Below are 25,254 nucleotides of genomic sequence, written 5' to 3'. Positions count from 1 at the left end.
ATAAGTCACAGGAAGTGTTCCTGGAAATCCTGATTCCAGTCCGGTTCTACCACTTGTACGCAACTCTGAACAAGTCTAAAACTTGCTTAACTTCAGTTTTGTCATCTCTGAGTATGGACGATAATGCTAGACCTGTTTGCTCACATGCTTATTTTCAGAGTCAAAGTAATGTATATAATATTGCTTAATAAATTTTAAGGAACAATATTAATTCTAAATGAAGAAATACAGGTGGCCAATATATATGTAAAAATATTTCTGCTTCCTAGTAAACAAATGAATTATAGGCAAAACATTAATGATATATCATGTATTGACTGCCAATTAAACAAATTTAGTAGGGATGCTACCCAATATTGTGTATATTCCCAATATACTGTTGCAAAGAGTGAAATGATGGTATAAAGCTATGAATAGCAGTTCGGAAAACATCAAAAAAGTGCATGTTTATCTTTTATTCTAGCAGTTTTTCTTGTAGGAACCTGCCTTTTGGGTGTAATTAGACTAGACAGGTGTACAATATATAGATACAAGAATGTTCATAAAAGTTTTGTTTGCAATTGTAAAACAATGTAATTTACCTAAATTGTTTAAACACAAACTGATGTGTTGTTTAAATGGTATCTTTCTCTCTCTCTCTCTTTTTCTCTCTCTCTCTTTCTCACATTGAATAAACCTTTGCCACTGTCTTAACACCACCATTAACCTGAGGCTAGGATCATTATAACTTTCCCAACCATCCAACTCAATGGGTTTTCCTGAGACCATATCTGAGCGTTAATGACCTGTGTTGCCCTTGTGACATTCTGTTTCTCTATAGACTAAGAGAAGTAAATCAGTGGGAAAGTAGAGTAGACCCTCTGAAATGGTATCATAACCAAATAATATTGATTCTTTGTTTTTTCATTCCCTATCGCATATTTTCAAAGTGTACATTGAATTATATGTGAGCGTACATTATAATTTGTTTTGTAATGCAGTAGCTAGGCCACACAATTTCCTTTTAACATACTTTTAATTTTCTAATTCTTGCTGACTGTCATTCTTATCTTGACATTTATCACTAAGGATTTCTTTTGAGTGATTCTCAGTAAATTGTTGAGGAAGCTTTTGAAATAGCATTGATATTTCCATAAGCCTCACAGGTATTATCTTGTATATTCATTTGTGTGGAACTTAAGTTTTCTTTCCATTTGGCATTCTCAAAAGAATTTACTTGGTTTCTATTTTTTGCCTTTCAAAATTACTCTACTTGATATAAAATATGATGTAGGACTTTATCTTTCTGCAGAAAAATGCAAGAAAGTATATAAAGACTGATAAATGTTATCCTAAAACTGACCAGAGTATTTGACCAGGCTTATAACCTCTGCAACTAAATAGTCCCTAAATGTTAGTCAAGTTTATTTACCTTGGTATCCGGAAGTCTGTCACTGAGATAAGAAAATTATGTGTACATAGAGGGAGATTGAGATCAATAGGAACACTTGAATGTAGTTTGGTGCTCCTTGACAACCTCTACAAGACTAAAACAACATTTGCATTCTTCACTTTGCTGTATACCTGAAACTAACACAACATTGTAAGTTGACTATACTCCAATAAAATTAAAAAAAAATAAATAAATGTACACAGTTCCCTAAATCATCATTTAGGGGCCGATTCCAGCCATATCAATCACCCGGTTATATCACAGATAATACAACACTACTGGCATTTGATAATTGACAGACTCCTTGCTTTTTAACTATTATGTCAGTGGAAATGGATTAGGTCAAATCATAATGGTTAATTTGAAACAGTAAATAGTGAAATTCTTGGCGTTTCATATACTTGCTTTAGAAAAGCTTAGCTTTTTGTTAGAAGCACTGTACTTTTAACTTGCATATATATGCATGTTTATATAATAGAAATTAACATTTATTCTAAAAATTTTATTAAAAATAGTCAAGTCTCTCTTTCTTGATTGTTGTCTCCAGTTACCCAAAGAATCTAGTAGGAAAAAAAATTATGTCTGCTTCTTAAAATATCACTATTTATAAATAGAATTTTTAAAAAATCTTTGAATGTTAGTTACTTTATTGGTATTGCAACTTTCTTGCTTTATTTTACTTGGCACTTTGATTCGTTTAAATGTTTATTTTAGAGAACTAATCTTCTACTTTCTTTCAAATCCTCTGTTAGCATCCTCCTCCTAACCCAAACCCTCTCTTGATTGAATATCTGTTTCTTACAGTGGCAGGTGGTATTTCTCAGTAAAGGTAATGCATATCCTTTAGGTCACTCAATTATACGCATCCAATAAATCACTAATTTTACTTTTCTTCTCCACTGCAACTCCCTTAGAAAAGGCTTTTATTGTTTCTTACCTGGTTCATTGTGATATTCTATTTATTGGTTGCTTTGTCTTTAATCTTGTTCTATGGCAAAGTTTCATGCATACTGATGCCAAAAGAATCTTAATAAAATAAAAGTCCTACTGTGGCACTGCATTGTTTAACTCCTTCAATGTTTCCTACAGTCACATTTAGTCATATGATAGACAGGGTTCCCCATGATTTGGTTGGACCCCATAATTCATCAATTCTCCTTACTTCCACAAATACACTCTGCTCTAGCCATCCTTCTTTACATCGTGTATTTTTCTTTTAGAGTATGCATGCTTTTATTTCTATGTTTATACAAAAGGGTTTTCTTTTCCCCCAAATATCCTCTCACTTCCAACATCCAACCCTTCTTCTTCATGCTCTTTTATATCCTTTAAGACCCAGATCAGATGTGACTTTCCCCAGGTAGCCTGCCTGGGGATTGTTGGGGCACCCCTGTTCTGTCCTCGTATGGCACAATAAGAATACCTCAACCACTGATTGCCATTATCTCTTCCTGAGTGTCTTTTCTCCCTATTTCTGTAAAATGCATATAAACATACACTCACACACACTTGCCCACACATATAGTCACAGACACAGAGACACACACCAGATAAAAGTAAAAACATTTTCTTTACTCTTTGAAAACTATCCCAGCCATTTACCAGAATGACCATTGCTGGTGATCAATAAATTGTTGAATGAGTCTTGATATGACTTCAAGATTTTAGGAAATACAGATGACCAAGACTATGAATATTTAAAATCTAGAATTAAAACTTTCTTGCCATAGTATCTCTAATTCTACATATTTTTAATAACAAATAATTTAATATGTATTATAAAATTGTAGCTACATTTGTTATGATGCAATGATATATGTCAAAATTTTACTTTCTATGAAATACTAGTACAATTTAGCTATTTATGACGTGGGTTATCTTTTATTTAAATTCAACTCTAAATAAACTCCTTCACAAATATGTCAATGTAAATGATCTCAAAATATCTTTGTGCTATGTTAAAATAAATATTCTAGAGTAATCTCATACATATATAGGCATATATATGTATATATACCTTATATAAATCCCATTAATTAAAGTATTAGAGATTATTTGAAGTTTAAGTTATGGTTCTATGTAGGAGAAATTGAGCAGACACAATCTAGGTTGACCAAGAATCTAATATTATTTCATTAGCATGACTTTTTTTTTTGGCCGCACTGCACAGCTTGTGGGATCTTAGTTCCCTGACCAGATATTGAACCCGAGCCCTTGGCAGTGAAAGCATAGAGTCCTAACCACTGGACCACCAGGGAATTCCCTAGCATAACTATTTTTGAAGTAGGAAAATACTTAATTTGGAGGATCTAAGTGATTCTACGTAAATCAACAAATATTTACTGAGTAGGTCTTTTATAGATCAGGCATTGTTCTAAGACCCTGGCATACATCAGTGTATATACATAAGGCATTTATTAAGATTTTGTTCAACCACTTCATAAAAATGTGATTAGTATATGTTTTATTCTCGTAAAGCCCTATTCTAAGACTGATGTATCACGATTGCATAACAACATGAGCTCCATGAGAAGCAAACAGTACTTTAATCATTTTTAATGACTATATACTGTCTCTGTGAAAGACTATAGTGAAAATATTTGGGGCATGGGACCACTTTGGGGTATCTTAAATCATGCTACATACATGGCTATTTATCAATTCTACTCAAGTTGACATGTTCTTTTTCTGGCCTTCAGCCCCCAAACTGAGCTCCTTTGATACAGAAGAAACATATGCTCAATATAAAAAGAATTTACACAAAGACACTTAATTTTCTTCCCAGATCTTGAATTACTTGGGAAATATGCCTGGTATTTGAGGGGAGGGATTATTTTAAATCACATTAGTAGAGGGTATTTGCCTTATGGATTAACATAAGACATTTACTCTTAAAAAATATGAAAAGGATCAGATACCTTTCTAATATAGAGCACATCAAAATATGATGGAATTTATTATATATAACTGAAATACACAAGCTTAATTGAATTTATTTAAAAATTAGGGGTTTGTAAGACTCCAACACTTCGTCTAAATTAGGCAGAGAAACTTGGCAGGAAATAATAAGTAAAGAAGAAATTTTTCCTTTCCAATTTACCAGGGTATAGGTGTATCTTTTGATACAGTGTAATAACATGTTTTGGCATTTTTTACAAGCCAAAAGTGCAAGAAAATATTTTCTTAGCAGTGGATGGTCACAAATGCTGTGTTTTCCTTAGATGAGATCAAAGATGATGTACTGGAAAATTCCAACAACAACAATAGTAACTTTGACATTGCCATACACCTAAATACTGTTAATTACTTTTGTATTTTTTAATAGAGACTCAAAGAACTAAAACAAAGGGAATTTGCTCGAAATGTAGCATCTAAATCCAGGAAAGATGAAAGAAAACAGGAAAAGGCACTCCAACGCCTGCACAAGCTGGCCGAGCTAAGAAAGGAAACTGTATGGTGAGTCTACAGTAAAATGTTAAGTTTTCTTAAAACATGACAACAACAAAAAAGGAACTGAATAAAGGGCACAAATCTATCTATTTCTGTACCCAGAATAAGATGCTCACATTTTCATGGCTTTCTGTGGGCAGTAAACAGTAAATTGAATTTGAGTTTTATGCAAACACCTGTTTAATGCACATTTCAATAAAAAGCCAAATTACTATAATTTTAGTTTGTAAAAAAATTAATTTTACATTATTCTTCTCTTTAAGCTATCTTAGTTGAATGCTATTCTATTTCTTGGTGAAATTCAAAGCATTTGATTGAAGAAGAGACCAAAGCACCACCTCGTAGACTTTGTTATAAATGGAGTTTTAGGAGGAACTTATTTTTTCATTGAAAATTTGGAGAACTTTTATTTGCAATGATCTTTAGAACACATATGGAGTGAAAAAGAGAGGTTCCTTGCTCCATATGTATTCTTAATATATAAAGGTCAGGAAGGCCCTATGCATGTCAGAGGTAGGTTGAAATTAGTTTCACTGTGAATGAACTCTAACTGGACTATTAAAACTTTACAACTCTTACACTTTGACCTGCTTCTAACAGAGAGCAGCTATAAGGTTATAAATCAGAACTTAAAAATTCAGGCCAGGGCAATGTTATGAAAAGACAGCCACCCTTAGGGCACCCCCCCCCCCCATTAAATAGGCCTCTCTGATTATTGTTTAAAACAAAGCTATTTTATGCCAAATTTATTTTATACAGAATAATGTTAGGGGATATTGACATATCAAAACATTGTTTGAGGGCTTCCCTGGTGGCGCAGTGGTTGGGAGTCCGCCTGCCGATGCAGGGGACACGAGTTCGTGCCCCGGTCCGGGAGGATCCGACATGCCGCGGAGCGGCTGCGCCCGTGAGCCATGGCCGCTGAGCCTGCGCGTCCGGTGTGCTCCGCAACGGGAGAGGCCACAACAGTGAGAGGCCCGCGTACCACAAAAAAACAAAAAACAAACAAACAAAAAAAAAACCCACAAAAAAAACCAAACAAAACATTGTTTGAGATGTCAGCTTTAGAAAAGTCAAAATAAAATTCAAATATATCTTGAATCCTATAGTGAACTGTTAATATCAAACATAACCTCTGTTGAATTATACCAACCAGATAGTTTTATTCTGTGTAGTAAAAAATGAAAAATTATATAAGTGCAAGTTTACATTTCATATTATCTCGGACCTGTGTAATTTAATTCATTTGTAAATGTAAAGTCTAATATATTAAGAGAAGTAGAGCTGATAATAAGATATGTACAAAAGAAGCAAAACTTCTTATCTAAATTACTTTTCTTAGCATACATAAATATTTCACATTACACTGCTCCCCAGACACATGATTTTCCCAGTAATCTGGTGCCTCTAATGAGGTGTAAATTAAGTAGTGTTGCTTCTTAATACCAAACAAGGTAATAAAACAGTCCACTGTGTTAGATATTGAAGAAATTATTCGATTAAAAAAATTTGGACAATTTATAACTTCTGAGAAACTAACTTTTTAGAAAAGCATGGAAAATTCTGCATAGCATAATTCTTTTCAGGTAAAGATGATACTTAGGTAGTTCTTTGTTTATGTGCTGGACAGTATCATTCTTTTAATAAGAGCTCACTATTTATGGTATACTGTAATTCCAAATAAATGGAAACCACATCGTTAAGTATAGTCTTTTCCTATATTTACTCTATATAATTATGTAATGGATAACTTCAGGATAATTTTTAAATATTAAGAACAGCCATTCCAAAAGACTCAGAGCTCTCATTGAGCATATCACCTGGCCTGTGGTAGATGCTCAGTGAACACTGGTTGAATTGAATTGTTGAACTGAATTCCCAGCCCTGCTTACATCATGACTGAGAGTTTTTCTTTAACTTCCTTCATATTCTCCATATAGGATCAATGGTGTTGAGTATTTGTGAATTAAAAGTAATTTTATTTTAGAGAGTTCCGTATTCTAAAATGTCACTGAAGAGGCCATGGGGGTAAAAAAATTCTTGGTCTGGAAACAGTGGCTGAGAGCATAGAAATGTCTTTGACTGTTGCTGTTAATAGCTATAAAAGTAACTTCAAGACATCATCTCCAAGTTATCCCAAACAATATCCAATAACTAAATTAAACTGTAGTTCTATGGAAGGCAATTGCACTACATGAAAGTAATTATCTTACAAAGATTTTAAAACCTGAAAAAAATCTTATGCTGACATTTCTAAGTTGTAAGTGTTTGAGTATTTTTCCTCAAGTGTCCTTTATGAAAACACACTTTTGTTTCTTTTTGTAGTGCTCCTGGAAGTGGTCCTATGTTCAAGTCAACAACTGTTACTGTGAGAGAAAATTGTAATGAAATTTCCCAAAGAGTTGTTGTGGATTCAGTTAATAACCAGGAAGATTTCAAATGTACTTTGATTCATAGCCAAGAGAATGCTAAAGGTGTTACCACTGTTGCTACAGATCCAGAAAGCGTGAAAAGTTATACCGCCAAAAAGAGCCAACTTGGAGATCAAGCCCAGGGGATTCACAGACACAAAATTGGCTTTTCTTTTGCATTTCCAAAGAAAGCATCCGTGAAGCTGGAGTCCTCAGCTGCAGCCTTCTCTGAATACAATGATGATGCCTCTGTGGAAAAAGGATTTAGCAGAAAAAGTAGATTTGTCCCCAGTGCTTGTCATCTTCAACTCTCTTCACCAACAGATGTGCTTTTGAGTTCTGAGGAGAAAGCTAATTCTTTGCATCCACCAGAAGGAAGGTGCACTGACAAAGAAACTGCTCAAACTCAAGAGATGAAAGAAGTTTCTAGTGAAAAAGATACATTACTATTACCTCCATTTTGCCAGTTTCAACTCCCTTCATCATCTGTTGCAGATAATTGTCAAAATTCAGTCCCTTTAGCAGATCAAATTCCACTGGAAGATGTTATTATTAATGAAGACATACCTGTAAGTGGTAACACTTCTGACTTGCTAGGAAATAAATCCATAGTTCTTGATATGGCTAATGACTGTTTGTCTTTGCAAGCTACCATAGAAGAAAGAGTTAAGGACAATGATGCACCCACGACTGAAGCTGAATATAAAAATCACAGCCCTGACATGTTGGCCCCTTTAAATTCTGAAGAGGATAATATAACCCTACATAAAAAAATGGATTTATATAAAAGACCATGTGAGCCATTTGTACCCGTACTTAACAAAGATGGATCCACAGTTCTTCAGTGGCCATCAGAAATGCTGATTTACACAACTACTCAACCATCAGTTTCCTATAGCTGTAATCCTCTCTGTTTTGACTTCAAGTCCACTAAATTAAACAACAATCTAGATAAAAATAAGCTGCCCTTAAATGATCTTTCTTCTCATCAGAAGGGAGAAGACATTTGCAAGAGACCAGTTTTAGATTGCAAGGACGCATCTGTGACAGGACTTACTGATCATGAAATTGGAGGTAGCAGAAATGGATATACCCAAGTCACTCCTCTTTTTGCTGATGATACGCTCTCCAATAGCTGTGATTCTGGAAAAAATGAGAGTATGAGTCAGAGGTATAAAAATATTTCCTGTAGGATCAGAAAAACAAAAAAATATACTTTTACTAAAAATCAGATAAAACAGGATGTTCTTGGTGGCAAATACAACAAAATAAGATTGAAAGATACTAACGAACTCTGGTTCCATAAAAGTGGAAGAAAGAAAAAAAGAAGAAAGTTATGTCACCATAATTATGGAAAGAAAACCAAAGAATCAGAAACGTATTTCAAAATGGAAAGAGAAAATAGTTACACTGATAAAACTAGGAAAAATCTACTGGAAACAATTTCAGAAAAACAGTATTTAGCTACAGAGCAATTATTAGACTCACAGCAATTACCTGATAAAAGGCCCAAATCAGCATCCATATACTTAAGTGAAAATGAAGAATTGTGTAAAACCCGGAACACTGAATACAATAAGAATATTATCAGTTCTAAAAACCACTGTAAAAAGAGCTCAGTTGTTTTAAATGGACAATCCAATTCAACAATGATACATTCTGTGAAACATAATTTAACATACTCCAGAACTTACTGTAGTTGGAAAGCCAAAACGTCCAGCTGTAGTCAAGATCACAGATGCCTAGTTCTTCAAAATGAAATGAAATGCATGAGTCAGAACCAGGCAGTTAAAAGAGGTTATAATTCTCTCATTAATGGATCAGAAAGATGCCATCAAAAACGTAGACAACATTCATATTCTTATTCTTCAGATGAAAGTTTAGATCAACAGAATTATCTACCAGAAGAATTTTTGAGGCCACCCCATGCTTCTGCTCCTTGTAAACCTAAAAGGAAATGGAGGAGAAAAAGTAGATTCCACACCAGTTTTGAAGCTTTGGAACTCAAAGAGAAGACAGATTATCCCAGGAAAGGTAATTCTTTCTTACATCACCCGGATGAAATAATAAGTGAAGACAGAAAAGAGGAAATAAAACCACAAGAAACTGCAAATGTCAAAAGGAACTCAGAACAAATGGACCAAGTAGAAAATAAACTGTCTTTGCCCGCTAACAGTCCCCTTCCTTCTGAAACCAATGGTGAAACTGAACAGGTCGTAATGGAGACCACTTCTGGTGAACTGTCAGAGATTTCCAATGAACCCACCACTTCAGTCTACATAGCTAGTGCCCCAACAAAAGAAGAAATGGACAGTACCTTGCTTGAACACAAAGAAAGAAGTGAAAATACAAATATTAATGAGAAGCAAATTCCTTTCAAGATGCCTAGTATTGAAAGGAACTTTAGACAGTCACAACCTAAATCATACCTTTGTCATTATGAACTGGCTGAGGCCCTTCCACAAGGAAAGATGAATGAGGCATCAACTGAGTGGCTGTGTTTTAATTCAGGAATCCTTAATGCACAACCACCATTACCATTCAAAGAAGCACATGTCAGTGGCCATACCTTTGTAACAACGGAGCAGATCCTGGCTCCGTTAGCTTTACCAGAACAAGCATTATTGATTCCAATAGAAAACCATGACAAGTTCAAAAATCTACCATGTGAAGTCTACCAGCACATCATTCCGCCGAGCATGCTGGCCAACAAGGTCAAATTCACTTTTCCTCCAGCTGCCCTCCCACCCCCTAGCACACCTCTGCAGCCTTTGCCTTTGCAGCAGCCCTTGTGTTCTACCTCTGTAACCGCTATCCACCATACTGTTTTGCAGCAGCATGCAGCAGCTGCTGCAGCCGCAGCAGCAGCTGCAGCTGCAGGAACCTTTAAAGTGCTTCAACCACACCAACAGTTTCTGTCCCAAGTCCCAGCTCTCACCAGAACATCGTTACCTCAGATCTCAGTAGGACAAGTAGGACCAAGGCTTTGTCCTGGGAATCAGCCAACTTTTGTTGCTTCTCCTCAGATGCCAATTATTCCAGCTTCCGTTCTTCATCCTAGCCATCTGGCTTTCTCACCTTTACCCCATGCACTCTTTCCTTCACTGCTGTCCCCCCACCCATCGGTCATCCCGCTGCAGCCCCTCTTCTAGTCATCACTATGAAAGGGAAAGAAAATATTCATGTGAAAACTATTGCTCTACATGTTAATGCTCATCTAAGTGGATAATTGCCTATTTAAATGGTGGAAATAAACTAGGCAAAATATGGCCTCATTGATATGAAATCATTTACTGTAAGTGTAATGATGCAAATAAATTCTTAAGTTTCTGATATATAATATTAGTAAGGCACTGAATAGTTTGAAAATCAATATAATATATGCTGTATATTAAAATGATGTCTTAAGAGTATGTATAATGTATATAAAATATATTTATAGTACTGTAATTTATGTTGTAAAGTATGCTCTTTGTTTTTTTTTAACCTTTGTGTATTTGCACCTATTTAATGTTTAGACAAAGCTGATGGCACTATGTTTTGTACCATGTTCCTTGAAACTGTAAATTCAGTGAAAAAATCTCTCTTGCAATAAATTTTTGTTAAATATTTAAGTAAATCAAACCCTTGTTTTTAGTTGGTTTTCACTATTTTGAGACTGTATAGTAACAATAGATTTTGAATTTATATTGTTTCTTCTGTTTATTGGCATCTCTGAACCTCAGAGGATCAGCAAAATATCTTCGGCGCTCTGTCAATACTTAAACTGTAATACTATCTTTCAGAATAAGTTTAAGTCCGTTTGCTTTTCTGTTTGTCATAATGTTGCTTATACTCAAAGTTTACTATGTTTCATGAACACTTGGCCCTCTAGATAATAAACCATGGAAATTCTTGTTAAAGTAATGTTAGCATTTGGTGCAGTGGGGGGGGGGGGGGCGAATAACTACAAAACGTGCAAAGTATTTAGTGTCGTTCCGGGAACTATTAAACAGTACTAGTAGGTAAGAAATAGCAAGTAACCAATATAAGTTCTTATAACATTTTTGTATGTCAAAATTATCAAATGTATTGTGTTTATTTTCAATTGTTGCGGAGAATATACATATATAAGAATGTTGGCATGGATTAAGGAATAGGTTTAATTAATCACTAACCATTATATAACATCTTGGGAAGAATGGCATAAATACAATCTGGATATACTCTTAATTGAGAATCTGGAAGTGGGAAAGAGAGTGAATAAATAACTGTTCCTTCTGCAAATCTTTCTGGTAGTCATGTTTCTATCATATTTCCAAATCACGCAGGAACAATTAGAAAGTCTCCATCCATATCACCCTTCCAGATTCTGCTATATTTTTAATGACCACTGCATTCTTGTTCACTCAAGTGCTGCTTCTATGTGTACTAAAGAATATAATTATTTAATAGAAAACTAGGGAACATCACACTTCCCACAAGAGTTTCTAATGTGTACCTGCCTCAGTCCATGCCACTGGTTAAGACAAAGTCTGCATGCCTGGTGGAGAGGATTCAACTCACCATGTGCAAATGATAATGGATTATGGTAGCCTAGCAATGAATCCAAGCAAAAGAGAGGCCAACTGAGTCCTTCTAAAGGAAGAGCAACTTTTAAGTGATGCTGTATTGAAGAAATACTTTTTCATAAGCTTACTGTAAGAACTGGGTTTCCCTAAAAATATTGAGCATAAGCATATATTCCCATAGCAGAATAATATATTGAATTCTATTGTAAGTAGAGTAATAGGGGAAAAATCTATGTTGTATACTTTCTTGATTATGTGCCATAATAATCATTGATTTAAAGGTTTTCCTGAAAAACGGTTGTGAAAGACTGCATGATTGACAAATAAGAAGAAAAAATAATAAAAGAAGAAATTTTATTTCAAACACTAAGATAACATGTTCCAAAAATGGTAACTAGAATTGGAATGGGTGATTTTTCCCCAAGCAAAATATTTGAAACTATCTTTGAAGATAATATAGATGGGAATATCTACTGAGGAATGCTGACCCAGTTTTTTTTTTTTCCAGTTTGTTTTTAATATCAGAGCAGGATTGTTTCTGCTGTTTAAAATCAAACCAAGTGTTTCACTTTAAAATATGCAGATTTTCCCTCTTTTTTTGTCATCTTCTGGCTATCATCCCACATGTTCACCTCTTACCTCTTCTTTTTATTCTTTAACTCCTTTTTCTCCTGATCTTTTCCTTCTTAATTTCACTGTATACATCATTTGTGTGTATCCTCTGCTTCTTTCTCCATGCTATCATTACTTTTATTTTGTCTTCAATTCTGTTGCTCTCCTACATTTATTTTTGTTAAAATAATGCATTTAGGTATGCTTAACTTTTTAGTTGTAGCAGAATATACTTACTTAGTAACTATATAATAGAAATTTCTAGAAAGTTTGAGGAGGAAAGTTCTCACCTAAGAGTAATTGAAACTCAACTTGGTAGATAAATTGATTGGTTTTTGTGGATACCAGTGGCTGGACAAGAAAAGAAAGTTAGCTGAGTATGTCGAAGCCATTTTTATTACAAACAATTCATTTAAATACTTGATATCTTTGGTAAGATATTGCTCACATAGTCTGGGCATCTGTTATAAGTTCGGGACTCAAAATCAATGTATGATGATGCACTTGTTCATCTATTCTGATAACACCAACTCCAGAATCAAGGGAATCAGGCCAATGGGCTGAAGATCAATGATAAGCAGAGCAATTAGACAGGTAAGTCAGGGTGGACTCACCAAGCAATGAGGCTGTCAGAGGACCACCAGTCAAGCTCATATTAGTGGCAGCAGGAGTCAGGCCAGTGTAGCAGTCATACACTGGAAGTAGGTTTGGAGACGGCCAATGGCTTGTCCATAAATCCTGGAGCTAAAATCCCAGTCCCATCCAGATGTAAATTATTATACATTCTATATAATTGGGGAATTTAAATGGTTCTAACACTATCTCTTACCCACCATCTCTGGTCTGCTAGTTATAGGCATTGCTATAGATTTGTTATTGTAAATCTGAGTGGTTTGGAATATAGAATAAAACCTGAATGTAGAAAGTAACAAGTAACTACTGTAGCCAAGTAACAAAGGAACTCACATTGGATGACAGGAAGGAAACAAGGAAACTCATCTACTACTACTTCAACTTCTCTCTCTCTCTCTCCCACCCCCCACCCCCGCCCCCGTCTCTCTCTCATATACATGTATATCCAAGTCCTTTCATGTGTTGAAGCCCTGTATAAACTGTCCACAGGACATCTCAATCTAGATATCTGTTATGTATTTTGAACCCAAAACTCAAATCTGTGATCTTTCTTTATAGGTACCACTGAAACCTATTATTTGTCCTTTGTTTCAAAGCTCTGTGAATATCATTATAATAACAAAAAAAAATTTAAAAACTGTTCCAAGTCAGAAGCCAGGGTATTATGCCCACATAAAAATTAATCAATGAACCCATTTGGCTCCATTTCCTTAAGTTTTTCTCAGATATTTCTCACCAGTATACTCTATATAGTTCTAGTCCTAGTAGTTCATAATCTGAATTGCTGAGTTGCTGTTATAAATTAATGTCACTTTTCCCAATTTCCAATTCATACACTCTATCCTCCCCACTGCTGCCAGGGCTCCATTTTTTAAATGTAACCTTATTATGACACTCCTCTACTTTAAAATCTATTATGGGTACTCAATTATTGTCAAGATAAACATCAAAGTTCTTAGCAAGTCATGGAAAATCTATGGTGAAGTAGATGCCAGCCTCCCTAGTCAGGACCATCCATTCCAGAATTCCTCTAGGCCAATCACTCTAATCTACTTACAATCATCTTCAAGTTTGTGTGAGCATGTTCTGTTATCCTGCAATGCTTTCCTCCCTATGTTTCTTCACTTGACTAACTACTAATGAGTCACAATTCAACTAATGTCAAGTCGGTTTTTTTTAGGAATTCTTACCCAAATTCCCTCTGCCTCCAGATGTTAGCTTCCTGTCCTCTATTTTCACCTGGAATACTGTGCTCAAATATTGTTATGAAGTATTCTCTGTGTTGAATATATGGTCTGTTCTTCAAATTCACTAAATTAAGAGCTCCTTGAGTCAAAGTAGCATTTGATGCATAGTAAACACTCAATAAGTTTGTTAAATGAGAAGATAGAATGAGTTGGGAAAATGTAATTAAAAACTATGCAGATTGTATTCCAAAGTTCCAGAACTGTTAACCATTTTTACTCCAAACTTGTTCTAAATCAGTCTGAAAAAATATATAATTTTCCAAAATAATTAGGGCTTCAAAACACCATTTAGCATGAATAACTTATTTTTTAATGGTATTATGAATTATTTAAAATAGAACTCAGTGGGGGACTTCCCTAGTGGCACAGTCGTTAAGAATCCACCTGTCAATGCAGGGGACACGGGTTTGAGCCCTGGTCCGGGATGATCTCACATGCCATGGAGTAACTAAGCCCGTGCACCACAACTACTGAGCCTGTGCTCTAGAGCCTGCAAGCCACAACTACTGAGCCCATGAGCCACAACTACTGAAGCCCGTGCACCTAGAGCCCATGCTCTGCAACAAGAGAAGCCACTGCAATGAGAAGCCCACGCACCACAACGAAGAGCAACCCCTGCTCACCATAACTAGAGAAAGCCCATGTGCAGCAACAAAGACCCAACACAGCCAAAAATAAATAAATAAATAAATTTATAAAAAATAAAATAAAATAGAGCTTAGTGAGCAATCAATCATCAAAGCATGATTTGAACCCTTTCCCCTGCCCTTGGAGAAAAGCACAAGCTCCTATCTATCATCTGTCTATCTGTCTATCTATCTATCATCTATTTTTCATCTTTCCATTAGTACTTGTCACCAAACATTAGCATATTATGTGTCTGACATTAAACTAGATATTGGGATAAATGAATGAATAGAACACACCTACTACTCAGATATTCAAGTCCAGTAAAAGAGGCAGACATGCAAAATCTTATGTTTAGCTATCCAAAGTTTGCTCTTTCATTATGTATTGATTTATATTCACCAATGTCTTTTTTTCCCACACTACTGTATTCTCCATTTCTCAGTCTTGTTTCTATTTTTTTTTCCCTCCATTTATTTGCCTAGCTAAGGCACTGTCCTTGGGAGTGAAAGTTGTCACCAGGGATGCTTTCCAATAAGTTGTTTACTTTCTCTCACAAATAAGATGATAAAGGCTTAAAGCTTACGTATATTATCAGTTGAGGTTCAAGTGTTGATTTAAAGCCTGCAGTAAAATGCTATGCAATTTGTTCTAAGTTACTGAGTATGATTGAAATCTAGCTCACCAACTGGCAGCCCTGTGGATTGTGTCCCCCTCCCCCAGACCCAGCATAGGCTACACTGGTACAGAGAAAGCGACTATTTTTCCTTTGCTCAAAGACACCATTGCTCACTAAGCCAAATGCCTAGAGCAATAGCCTTTTATTTATTCTCAGAGGCATCTTACAGACTAGCACCTGCCCTGAGCTTCCAATGCTTGGGAACATAGGATATGGAATCTACTTGAACCGGAAGCTCCTGGTAGAAAACTCTGAGCATAACAAGGTTTTTCTTTTCTTTTAATCTCCTAAAATCTTATTTTTAAGTAACTGAATTATTTTTAATTTTTTTACATTTTTGTGGTAATATTTTGAATATATTATTTACATATTTTACTAATATTTCCCTTTTTTAGGATTCTAGTTTTAACTGCTACATTTTAACTTTTTATAAATTACTTCCTAACATTTTTATGGGGTATATTTTCTATGTATTTACTATCTTCAGAATATTGTATAATATATTTTAATTTTAAGAAGTAGGTCTCATAATATTCAGTGGAATTTATCATACTTTGTGGTTTAGTATTATTACCTTCCATATCTAGCTTGTATTGATTATCTCTAAGACTATTTTAATTCCCTCATTGAATATTAATTTCATTTCATTCCTCAGTATATTTATTCAAGGTACAGGCAGAAAGCATAAGTTTTTGGGAAGTGCCCACATATTAAGTAAAGGATCTTTGATGACATGCTTACATTAACCCTTCAGACTTCTCCAAAAGGTTCTCCTATTCTTTTCACTACTTAATTCCTATAACCAGGAATTATACCCAGAACTAAATTTTCATTTTACCTACAAGAACTAGGATGTAATGCTCATCTAAATAGCCCATTTCATCTTGCTTCACAGGCTTAGTTCAACAGCTGGGCTTCTAACTGGAAAACCCTCTCAATGCATAAACTCATTGGTTACCCTACTTAGTCCACGATCTCCTTTAGGACAAAACTAGATCTCAGCTCCTTCCTAGCTCTCATCAGCACTACACTGTGTTCTGGTGTTTCCCCTTTTCTGTTGCACCAATTAATTCAACATTTCATTGTTGCCTAAACTTGCTACCTGGACAGTGTCTTGATCCTCCTAGTTGTACTTGGTGAAGCTAACCTCTGTACTTGAGTTAATTATGTGGGTCCAAAATGCTTATTGACTTACATGACATGTTCCCTTCTTTGTGACAAATTCCTATTATATCCCTGGTCTGAGCCTGCCCAAATTGTGACATTTTAAATTCAAGGAGAGTGAGTTTTTAAAAATCCAACATTTCAGCTGCCTTACTCTTGTGGACTGTATTAAATTTCCCACACACTATTGAAAACAACTAAGTTTCAAATTAATGCTTTGAATTTAAGGTAATCTGCTTATCTTTTTCAACTATTTTTAATCTAAATGATTTTAAAGTGGCTCTTACTTTAACGTATATAAAGTTGGTAAGTCACTAATCTTCACATTAAACTAGTAAGCCTAAAACTAACTATAGATTTTATTAAATGGCTTCTACCTCCAGAACAGTTGTACTGAAACAAAAGTGATAGAAATATTAATATGTTCTACTGAGATGAGAAATCTATTTTCTGTCCTGAAGTGCAGCGGTCCTGACCATGACCTATGTGAAGCCATAACATTTGTTAGGTAGTGTGAAACGTAACGTAATATTTTAAATACATTTTAGACATTAGCAATTATCATTGCATTTTGCATATCCAAAGATTGCCAGGGTGCTTTCTTATCTGCTATTCTAATATGTAATAATAGTTCAACACGACCTTTTTCAATTGCCAAACAGAGATTTATTTGTAAAATTGAGAATCAGTGTTTCTCCAGTATTCATATAACATTATTTTTTCATATAAATAATCTTTGCCTAAACGTGTCAGCATAGAAAGGACTCTACAGAAATCCATTATACCGATAAATCTAGCTACAATTGGAGGTAACTATTAAAACTTATTATAGTTGTACTGTCAAGTTGTTAGAGTCCCCATCTATGTTAAGAACTGGGTTATGCATTTTGACTGCAATGATACTTTACTGACAGTAAAGATTTTTTTTAAATGGCTATGAATATAGAGTTTTAGATGGAATAGAAATATAATACTCTCTCTACATGAAAAATAATACATTATAGTATTTCCATACACAAATTTAAATTGAATCCCCCTATAAACAGTGAGCTCAGAGCTTAGTGAGGGAAAGTGTTTTTGTTTTTTCATCTCCTGCGTTGTTACTTGGAAACTTGGAAGCTATTTACAGTACTGTACTGAATGATTTTCCCTTCCCTCCCAAGATCCAGTCTCATTATACTGCATGCTAGTCACTGCCTGGAAGTCCTGGACATTGTCCCTTTGACAATGCTGCTCTCTCTTTACAGTCACAGTCAAGAGGATAAGTGGAACAGGCCACACTGCTTCTATGTCATAATGTCCCGTAATGCCTTCCAAGAAGAACACATGGAACTTTCTGAATGGAAGTATTGGGACATTTTGAGGGGGGGTGGAGGGATTACAAAGTGAGAATGTAAATGTTAAAAATCAGGCGCTGAATACAGACTTTCCTTGGTAATAAATTCAGCCATTCACAAGAAGTGAATGTTTTAGTACCCAGTCGGGCTCTTTGCACTCAGATGTGCTGCGTCCCTCTCCAACTCCCTTCAAATCTTCATCCTATTTTGAGAGATACTGTCATTCTTGCTTCAGCAAATAATACATTTTCTGAAGCCCAAATCATTCAGTTAAGATTAGCACTCGGGGAGGATACCGGCAGACCGTTTTCAGCTGGTCGTCATTCCTAATTCCACCAGAACACAGAGATTGAGACATTGGTACTCCAAATTCGAAGTCTGCAGAATGAGTTTTGTCTCTCCAGATATACTTTGTGGAACACACACACACACACACACACACACACACACACACACATATCTTCCAAGAACTGCCTAATTGTTGCTGCCTGGAATTCCTGGATGTTTTTCCCTAAACAAGATGCTACCCTCTGTCTCTCCACAGTCACAGTCAGGAGGTGGAATGGGATATATTCTCAGGTACATAGAGTCAAAGATGTGAAAAAATTTTCTTAACTGCTTGGAAAACTGTAAGATGCCTTCCTTTTCCATGTCATCATAAATCTCATGTTTCTTTAGGTCTTGCATGGAAAATGCCATGATAACTATTCTAGTAAATTATTGAATAACTGGCTAGTGAGGTGCTTGTCCTCAATTTTGATCAGCAGTGAGAGGACTGAATAAACAATTTATGGCTAATAATATAATTTCAGGCTATGACTACACTATTCTCATTTTGAGACACTCCTTCAATTTATTAACTTATTTAGGAAAACTTGTCTCATGATCATTTATGTCTACTATGTTCCAGGGTTCTACTAGGCTCTGGAGAGACAGAGCTAGAAATAAAACCTATCAATAATAAGTTTAGAATTGGGAGGAAATAGATAATTAAATTGGCAATTTTAATATGATGGGCTGCATAACATAATAAATGTGACAAACAATATGTTATGAAAGAGAATATGCCACATTAAGGAAACAAAAGCGTAAAAAGGGTTCTTTTTGATAGATGAGGCTGAGAGATTAAGCAAGACAAAAGCAGATTATTAGGACTTTATAGTTAGGATGATAGTCATTAACAGTTTTTAAATAGTGAGATGACTGGCCTTTATCAGAGTTGCAGATTACAAATATCACTAGGATTACATAAGGAAGAATTAACTAGTATGTGTGCATTTGTTTAAGAGTGTTGAGCATGTCAGAAAAATAAAAAGGAGTTTCAAGCAGAAGCAAGCAAATAAATATAATGTTGGTTTGATAATCTAGAAGTTAGATAATCTAGGGCTATTTAAGAGTAGACTTTATAGGAAAAGTTTTTGAAGAGAGTAAGAGAGGATTTAAAAATGAAATTTGAGTTTCAGGTCTGGTCCATTTGACCAATGTGATTATTTACCAATAATGAAAAGACAGAAGACAAGAATGGAAGAAAGTTTATAAAAGTTGGAAAGTTTAGGGGAATGGAAGATAATTTTTTTTATACATTAAACTTGAGGCACCTAGAATATATCCAAATAGAGTTATCTTGCAAATACATGAATATGTAGTAAAAATTCTCTTACCTGAAACAATCAGAACTGGTTTGTTGTTAGTTATTTGAATAAAGTGAGAAAGCACACATCATGGCACGTATGCACAATGGGACAGTCTAAACATTGAATATTAACTCGTTATCTTATTGTGTATTAAATTCACCAATACTGTGCTGTAAGCCCAAGGCCTTTTCTTTGAATATCTGTTTACCCATTGAAGTTGTTAGTCATCTTTTCTTATATAATCCACACTCAAATAATCTATGACTTCCAGACTTTAATTTAAAGTACACTACTGAACAAATCCAAAGAATTTTTTACTTATTTATTTTTCTCCAGTCTTACTTTGTTGCCATACCCATGCCATAGTTGACATCATTTATTTAGCAACTCAGCCTAACTGAGAATTTCTAAAGCATTAAACTTCATTGTTGTAGGAATAAACTTGATCTCCTGGTACTCATATTTCATCACTTGACTTAACACTGAATTAAATTATGTGCTTGTAGTAATAAATGCAACATGCACAAAATGATTTGAGAACAAACAAATTTGAATCTTGGCAAGCAAATTATTAACTGCAGTGAAGATAACTACAATGGCATCACACATAATAGCTCAGTAGCTTCACATTATGCCTTGGGCTTCAGTTTCATAGAAAATAAGAATTTAATCACTCTGAGATGGAAATACAGATCTTTTGAAAGAGAAACTACTGCACAGGTCTAAAGTTCAAAAGAGATATATACTAAAAAAAATTATCCTGAAATCATCACCCTGATCATTTTAATTAAAGTCTTAGAAGGCTTGAGATAAGCCCCAGGGAGAATGTATAAAGAGAGAAATGGATCCTAAAAATACAAGCAATATTTAAGCTTGGAAAGAGGAGAAAGAAACTATGGAGGACACAGAGAAGTTTCCATAGAGCTAGAGTATAAACTAGAGAATTATAGTACCATGGAAATAATGGCAAGAGATAGTTTTAAGTAAAAAGAGTATGTTAAGAGTTGTAAATATCATAAGGTAGTTAAGTAAACAAGAACTATTCATTTTTCATTTAATGACCTAAATCATTTTTGTTTATCAATTTTGACATAGTAACTTTACTAGAAAGGTGAGCCAAGAAGCCACATTTCACTGAGTTTAACAGAGAATCGTGGGCAAGAAAGTGTAAGCAAACTTTTTTAGAATATCTATGAGGTACAAAAAAAGATGCAACTATGGTTGTAAAGACTATAAAAATAGTTTTAAATTTTATAAAAGACTAAGTCCAAGACTATGGTAAATACATGAAAATTTGACAATTAGTCAATTAATTATTTGCAATTTATATTCCCTACATACTAATTTAGAGATACGAATGTATGCTCACAGCATCCCCTGTGCTCAAAGTCTGTGTTCTTGGACACTTTACAATGGCTCGTCTCCGTAGCCTTTATTCACAGAGGTACATCTATTGCAGCCTATGCAGGAAAGTTGGGAGCCTCATTAGAGGTTTTCAAAGATCATAGCTTAGGTAATCTAACATTTTCTAAAGATGAGCTCTTGCACCCCCAACTGAAGTGTATCTACACTGGAAATAAGGGGAAAAGAAGAAAAAGACAATGTGAATATAGAGCAAAAGAAAAAAAGAACACTATTGGAATATTAAAACTGAATTTACAAATATTTGACAGTACATCACTACGTTAGGATGAATTAATGTCTATTTTTTAAGTATTAATTGCAGTTCTCTTTCACCTCCTTTGACTTTCCATAATTCAGTTCCATAATGCAATTACAGTTGCCTGAAATGTATAGCATACTCATTACATCATGTGGCACATATATACAATGGAATATTACTCAGCCATAAAAAGGAACGAAATTGTGTTATTTGTAGTGAGGTGGATGGACCTAGAGTCTGTCATACAGAGTGAAGTAAGTCAGAAAGAGAAAAACAAATACCGCATGCTAACACATATATATGGAATCTAAAAAAAAAAAAAAAAAGGTCATGAAGAACCTAGGAGCAAGACAGCAATAAAGACACAGACCTACTAGAGAATAGACTTGAGGACACGGGGAGGGGGAAGGGTAAGCTGGGACAAAGTGAGAGAGTGGTAGTGTATATGGACATATATACACTACCAAATGTAAAATAGATAGCTAGTGGGAAGCAGTTGCATAGCACAGGGAGATCAGCTCGGTGCTTTGTGACGAGCTAGAAGGGTGGGACAGGGAGGGTGGGAGGGAGGGAGACAGAAGAGGGAAGAGATATGGGGATATATGTATATGTATAACTGATTCACTTCATTATAAAGCAGAAAATAACACACCACTGTAAAGCAATTATACTCCAATAAAAACAGTAAAAAAAAAAAAAAAAAAAAAAAAACCTCTGGATTTGACACCAGTGGATCTGGATTTTCTATAAGCTTTCCTCAAGAATTCCTACCTCTGTGGACCTGAGAATTCTTACATTTTCATTCACCCTAACATTTGAGGAACAGTGATTACAAACTTACTTTTAGTTGGAGTATGCAACTATAGAATAGTGTTGACCTCAGTAGCATCTGGGAAGCATTATCCATGTACATGGTCACTGCTTAAATATCTCCATGGGCATATTCTTGACTGTTAACATTTTAACGAAAAGGCTCATGAAAATATTCTTCAGAGCTGCTTTTTTAGTTCAAGACTTAAGCTCAGAAGAGTAAAAGTTAAACTAGATTTCCTAATCTCTGTAGTATTTAGACACGTAGTCTTTGGATGGCGATGGTGCCAGAACTGAGCTCTGCCACTTACTATCAATAGGACTTGGGCAAATTAATTAACCTCTTTGAACCTCTCTTTCTCCTAACTAAAATGGAATAACAATACGTACCTCACAGAGTTGTTATGAGGATGAAATCAAGGGCTTACAGAGTGTTGGAATATAATAAGCAGGCAATAGTGGTAGCTATCATTTTCTTTAATCTTTACTGCCTGTTATTGCATAGTTACTGAGAAGTAGAATCTGAAACAAGAATTTTTGTGAAAATGATTCACTAAAAAAGTGCTTTCAGGGCTTGCCTGGTGGCGCAGTGGTTGAGGGTCCACCTGCCGATGCAGGGGACACGGGTTCGTGCCCCGGTCCGGGAGGATCCCACATGCTGCGGAGTGGCTGGGCCCGTGAGCCATGGCCGCTGAGCCTGCGCGTCCAAAGCCTGTGCTCCGCAACGGGAGAGGCCCGCTTACCGCAAAAAAATAAAAGTGCTTTCAGGAGAACCTAGGAAGTTAATAGGGAAAACAGAAGAGGAAATAGAAGTTAAAAAGAATATTATTTCCAGAAAGTCCTATGGAGGGTAAATATAGCTGATCCCTCAGGGAAACGTGGAAGTGTAAGCTTCACTTCAGTGTTTTTCTTGAATAGAAACATAGTGAGCTATCAATTCAAGGACCAATCAATCACTGGCTAACAACAGCCATCAAGAAACAAACACTCAGCTTCTTGCAACTCTGCAAGTGTAGGCAAAGTGACATCAGTATCCCAAGGGAAGTTCTCTGAAGAGAATTGCTAGTGCAGACCTTTAGAAATGAAATTACAGAGAAGCCAGGGGACTGGTACACACAAAGATTAAAAGAAGAAATCCCAGTGTCTGCAACACTGGCTTTTTTTTCTTTCGTAGCTTACTTCATTAGAATCATATAACACTCTTGTTTTCAAATGGGATTTCTTTGACTTTTCCCCTCTCCACCTCCAAAAGTTACAAAAAATTCCTCTACCTTAGAAGGAGATATTAAGAAAACATTTTTATAAGGTAGAAGGTGTTGAAAGACAATTCTCCAAGTGTCTCTAACATTTCTATATGCCGTCTAAGTGAGGCACTGACTGCTTTTGGTTCTGAATTATTTTTAATAATGTTTGAATAGTGAACAGCCTTGGAAAAGAATGATAGTTTCTCTCTCTGGAAGAAAGGGTAAACACGCTTAATGTCCATCATTAAGAGAAAATTGGGCTCTCTAAGCTCAACATTCCTCTTCTTTAATGCAACAAACTATGTGCAGATGCCACCTGGTTCTTTTCATATGAACCAGCCAGAATTGGGGGTAAGAGAGCTTGCACCAAAATGCTGATACTCAGGCTAATGTTACTGTCCTGAATAAGAAGCACTGTCCTTCATCTCTAACCTAAGAGTCTCATGTCTTCTACCAGAATTCATGAACCCATGGCAGGCTAACCTGTTATCGTTTAAGTAGGTTAAATCTCAGACCCATCACAGCCCTTGACTGAAAGGATTTCATATAAAGTATTATATTGTTGGTTTACATTAATCTTGTTTATTTTAGTTAATTTCTCTGATCATCTTTGCTCCTTTTCCATGAATAAAGTACAATTAAAATAAAGGAAATATTAACCTAATATCTGATCAAAAATTAGTTCTATGTCTTAGAATACATTGCTTATTCACAACAGGAAAAAAACATACAAAAATAACTGTTCATTGAACATAACATTTTTCTTTAATTGTATTTATATGTTTATATGTAACAGGAATAATAATTCCAAGGTGTTAAGGAATGTTGAGGTCACAGCAAAAGTATTGATCCATGTAGATAAATAAGACTTTGGTGTCCACTACTACATAGAGGTTTGCAGACAGGTCAGAACAGGTTGTGCATAGGTCCTCTTTTGTAACCATTGCTTCTGAAACCTATTGGGGAGCTCTCATTTTTAAAATTCCAATAAAGACAATTAGAACAGAGACAGACAGAAAGAGGAAACAGCACATAAAAATGATGAAAGAAAGGACAGAGCACTTGAGATGTTTGGAAAGTTCCTTTACAATAAAGTTCCTTTACTGACCACAAACTAACATGTACACAAACTAACATGTATAAGAAGATAGTAGACTACAAGAAGACAGTCTTCTTGTAGGGAAACAAAAGCCTAACTTGGGTGTTGGTCAGAACATAATGTTTATTTTCTAGCTATTACAGTAATTTGGAACACGATCTTTAACAAGGACATCGTCCTGTGATTTAGAGATTTCCCCCATTATAATTAGGAAGCTGAATTAAATAATCTCTAATTAAATGAATGACCATATTTGGTAAGGAATTACATTATTTGTTCTAAATTATATCTCCATCCATCACTGTATGTCCTGGTTCTGGAACAGTTAATAAGAAATTTTAAATTGTACTCAATTTAAAATAATTGATTGAAGAGAACATATGTCTGGAATAATAACTAGTACATAATATGTATTACATTCTGGTACCCTCCAGATTCAAAATATGGGGTACCTTAGATGATTTATACACTGATGACTTGTCCAGAGTAGGTATTAAGTGATTCTTTGTTGACCATTATAGTTTATAAATTATAAATATAGAATTTAACAGTGGTTCAGTTCATCTGAAATATAAATATGTTTTCCAAAATTCTAATTTATTAACTTTGACCTGAAGCCATTTTGTACCTTGACAGTTAGTCTGGACATAAAAATATATTAT

The 25,254-nt window shown here is 35.1% G+C and overlaps 1 protein-coding gene across 1 annotated transcript; it reads left to right on the top strand.

Moving 5' to 3' along the window:
- Nucleotides 1–4,454: 4,454 nt before the first annotated feature.
- Nucleotides 4,455–11,166, top strand: ZNF804A (zinc finger protein 804A). Its single transcript, XM_019931474.2, has 2 exons — nucleotides 4,455–4,888; nucleotides 7,208–11,166. Exon 2 carries the CDS (start codon nucleotides 7,227–7,229, stop codon nucleotides 10,443–10,445), a length of 3,219 nt encoding a protein of 1,072 aa, XP_019787033.2. The 5' UTR covers nucleotides 4,455–4,888; nucleotides 7,208–7,226; the 3' UTR covers nucleotides 10,446–11,166.
- The last annotated feature ends 14,088 nt before the right edge of the window (nucleotides 11,167–25,254 follow it).

Source organism: Tursiops truncatus, chromosome 7, assembly GCF_011762595.2.
Source record: "Tursiops truncatus isolate mTurTru1 chromosome 7, mTurTru1.mat.Y, whole genome shotgun sequence".
Taxonomy (NCBI): Eukaryota; Metazoa; Chordata; class Mammalia; order Artiodactyla; family Delphinidae; genus Tursiops; species Tursiops truncatus.
Note: the sequence above shows the minus strand (reverse complement) of the source record. Positions and strands in the feature narration are given on the sequence as shown.

Excerpts from the sequence above, each read along its gene's own strand:
- ZNF804A (XM_019931474.2), top strand. The coding sequence starts at position 7,227 with ATGTTCAAGTCAACAACTGTTACTGTGAGAGAAAATTGTAATGAAATT.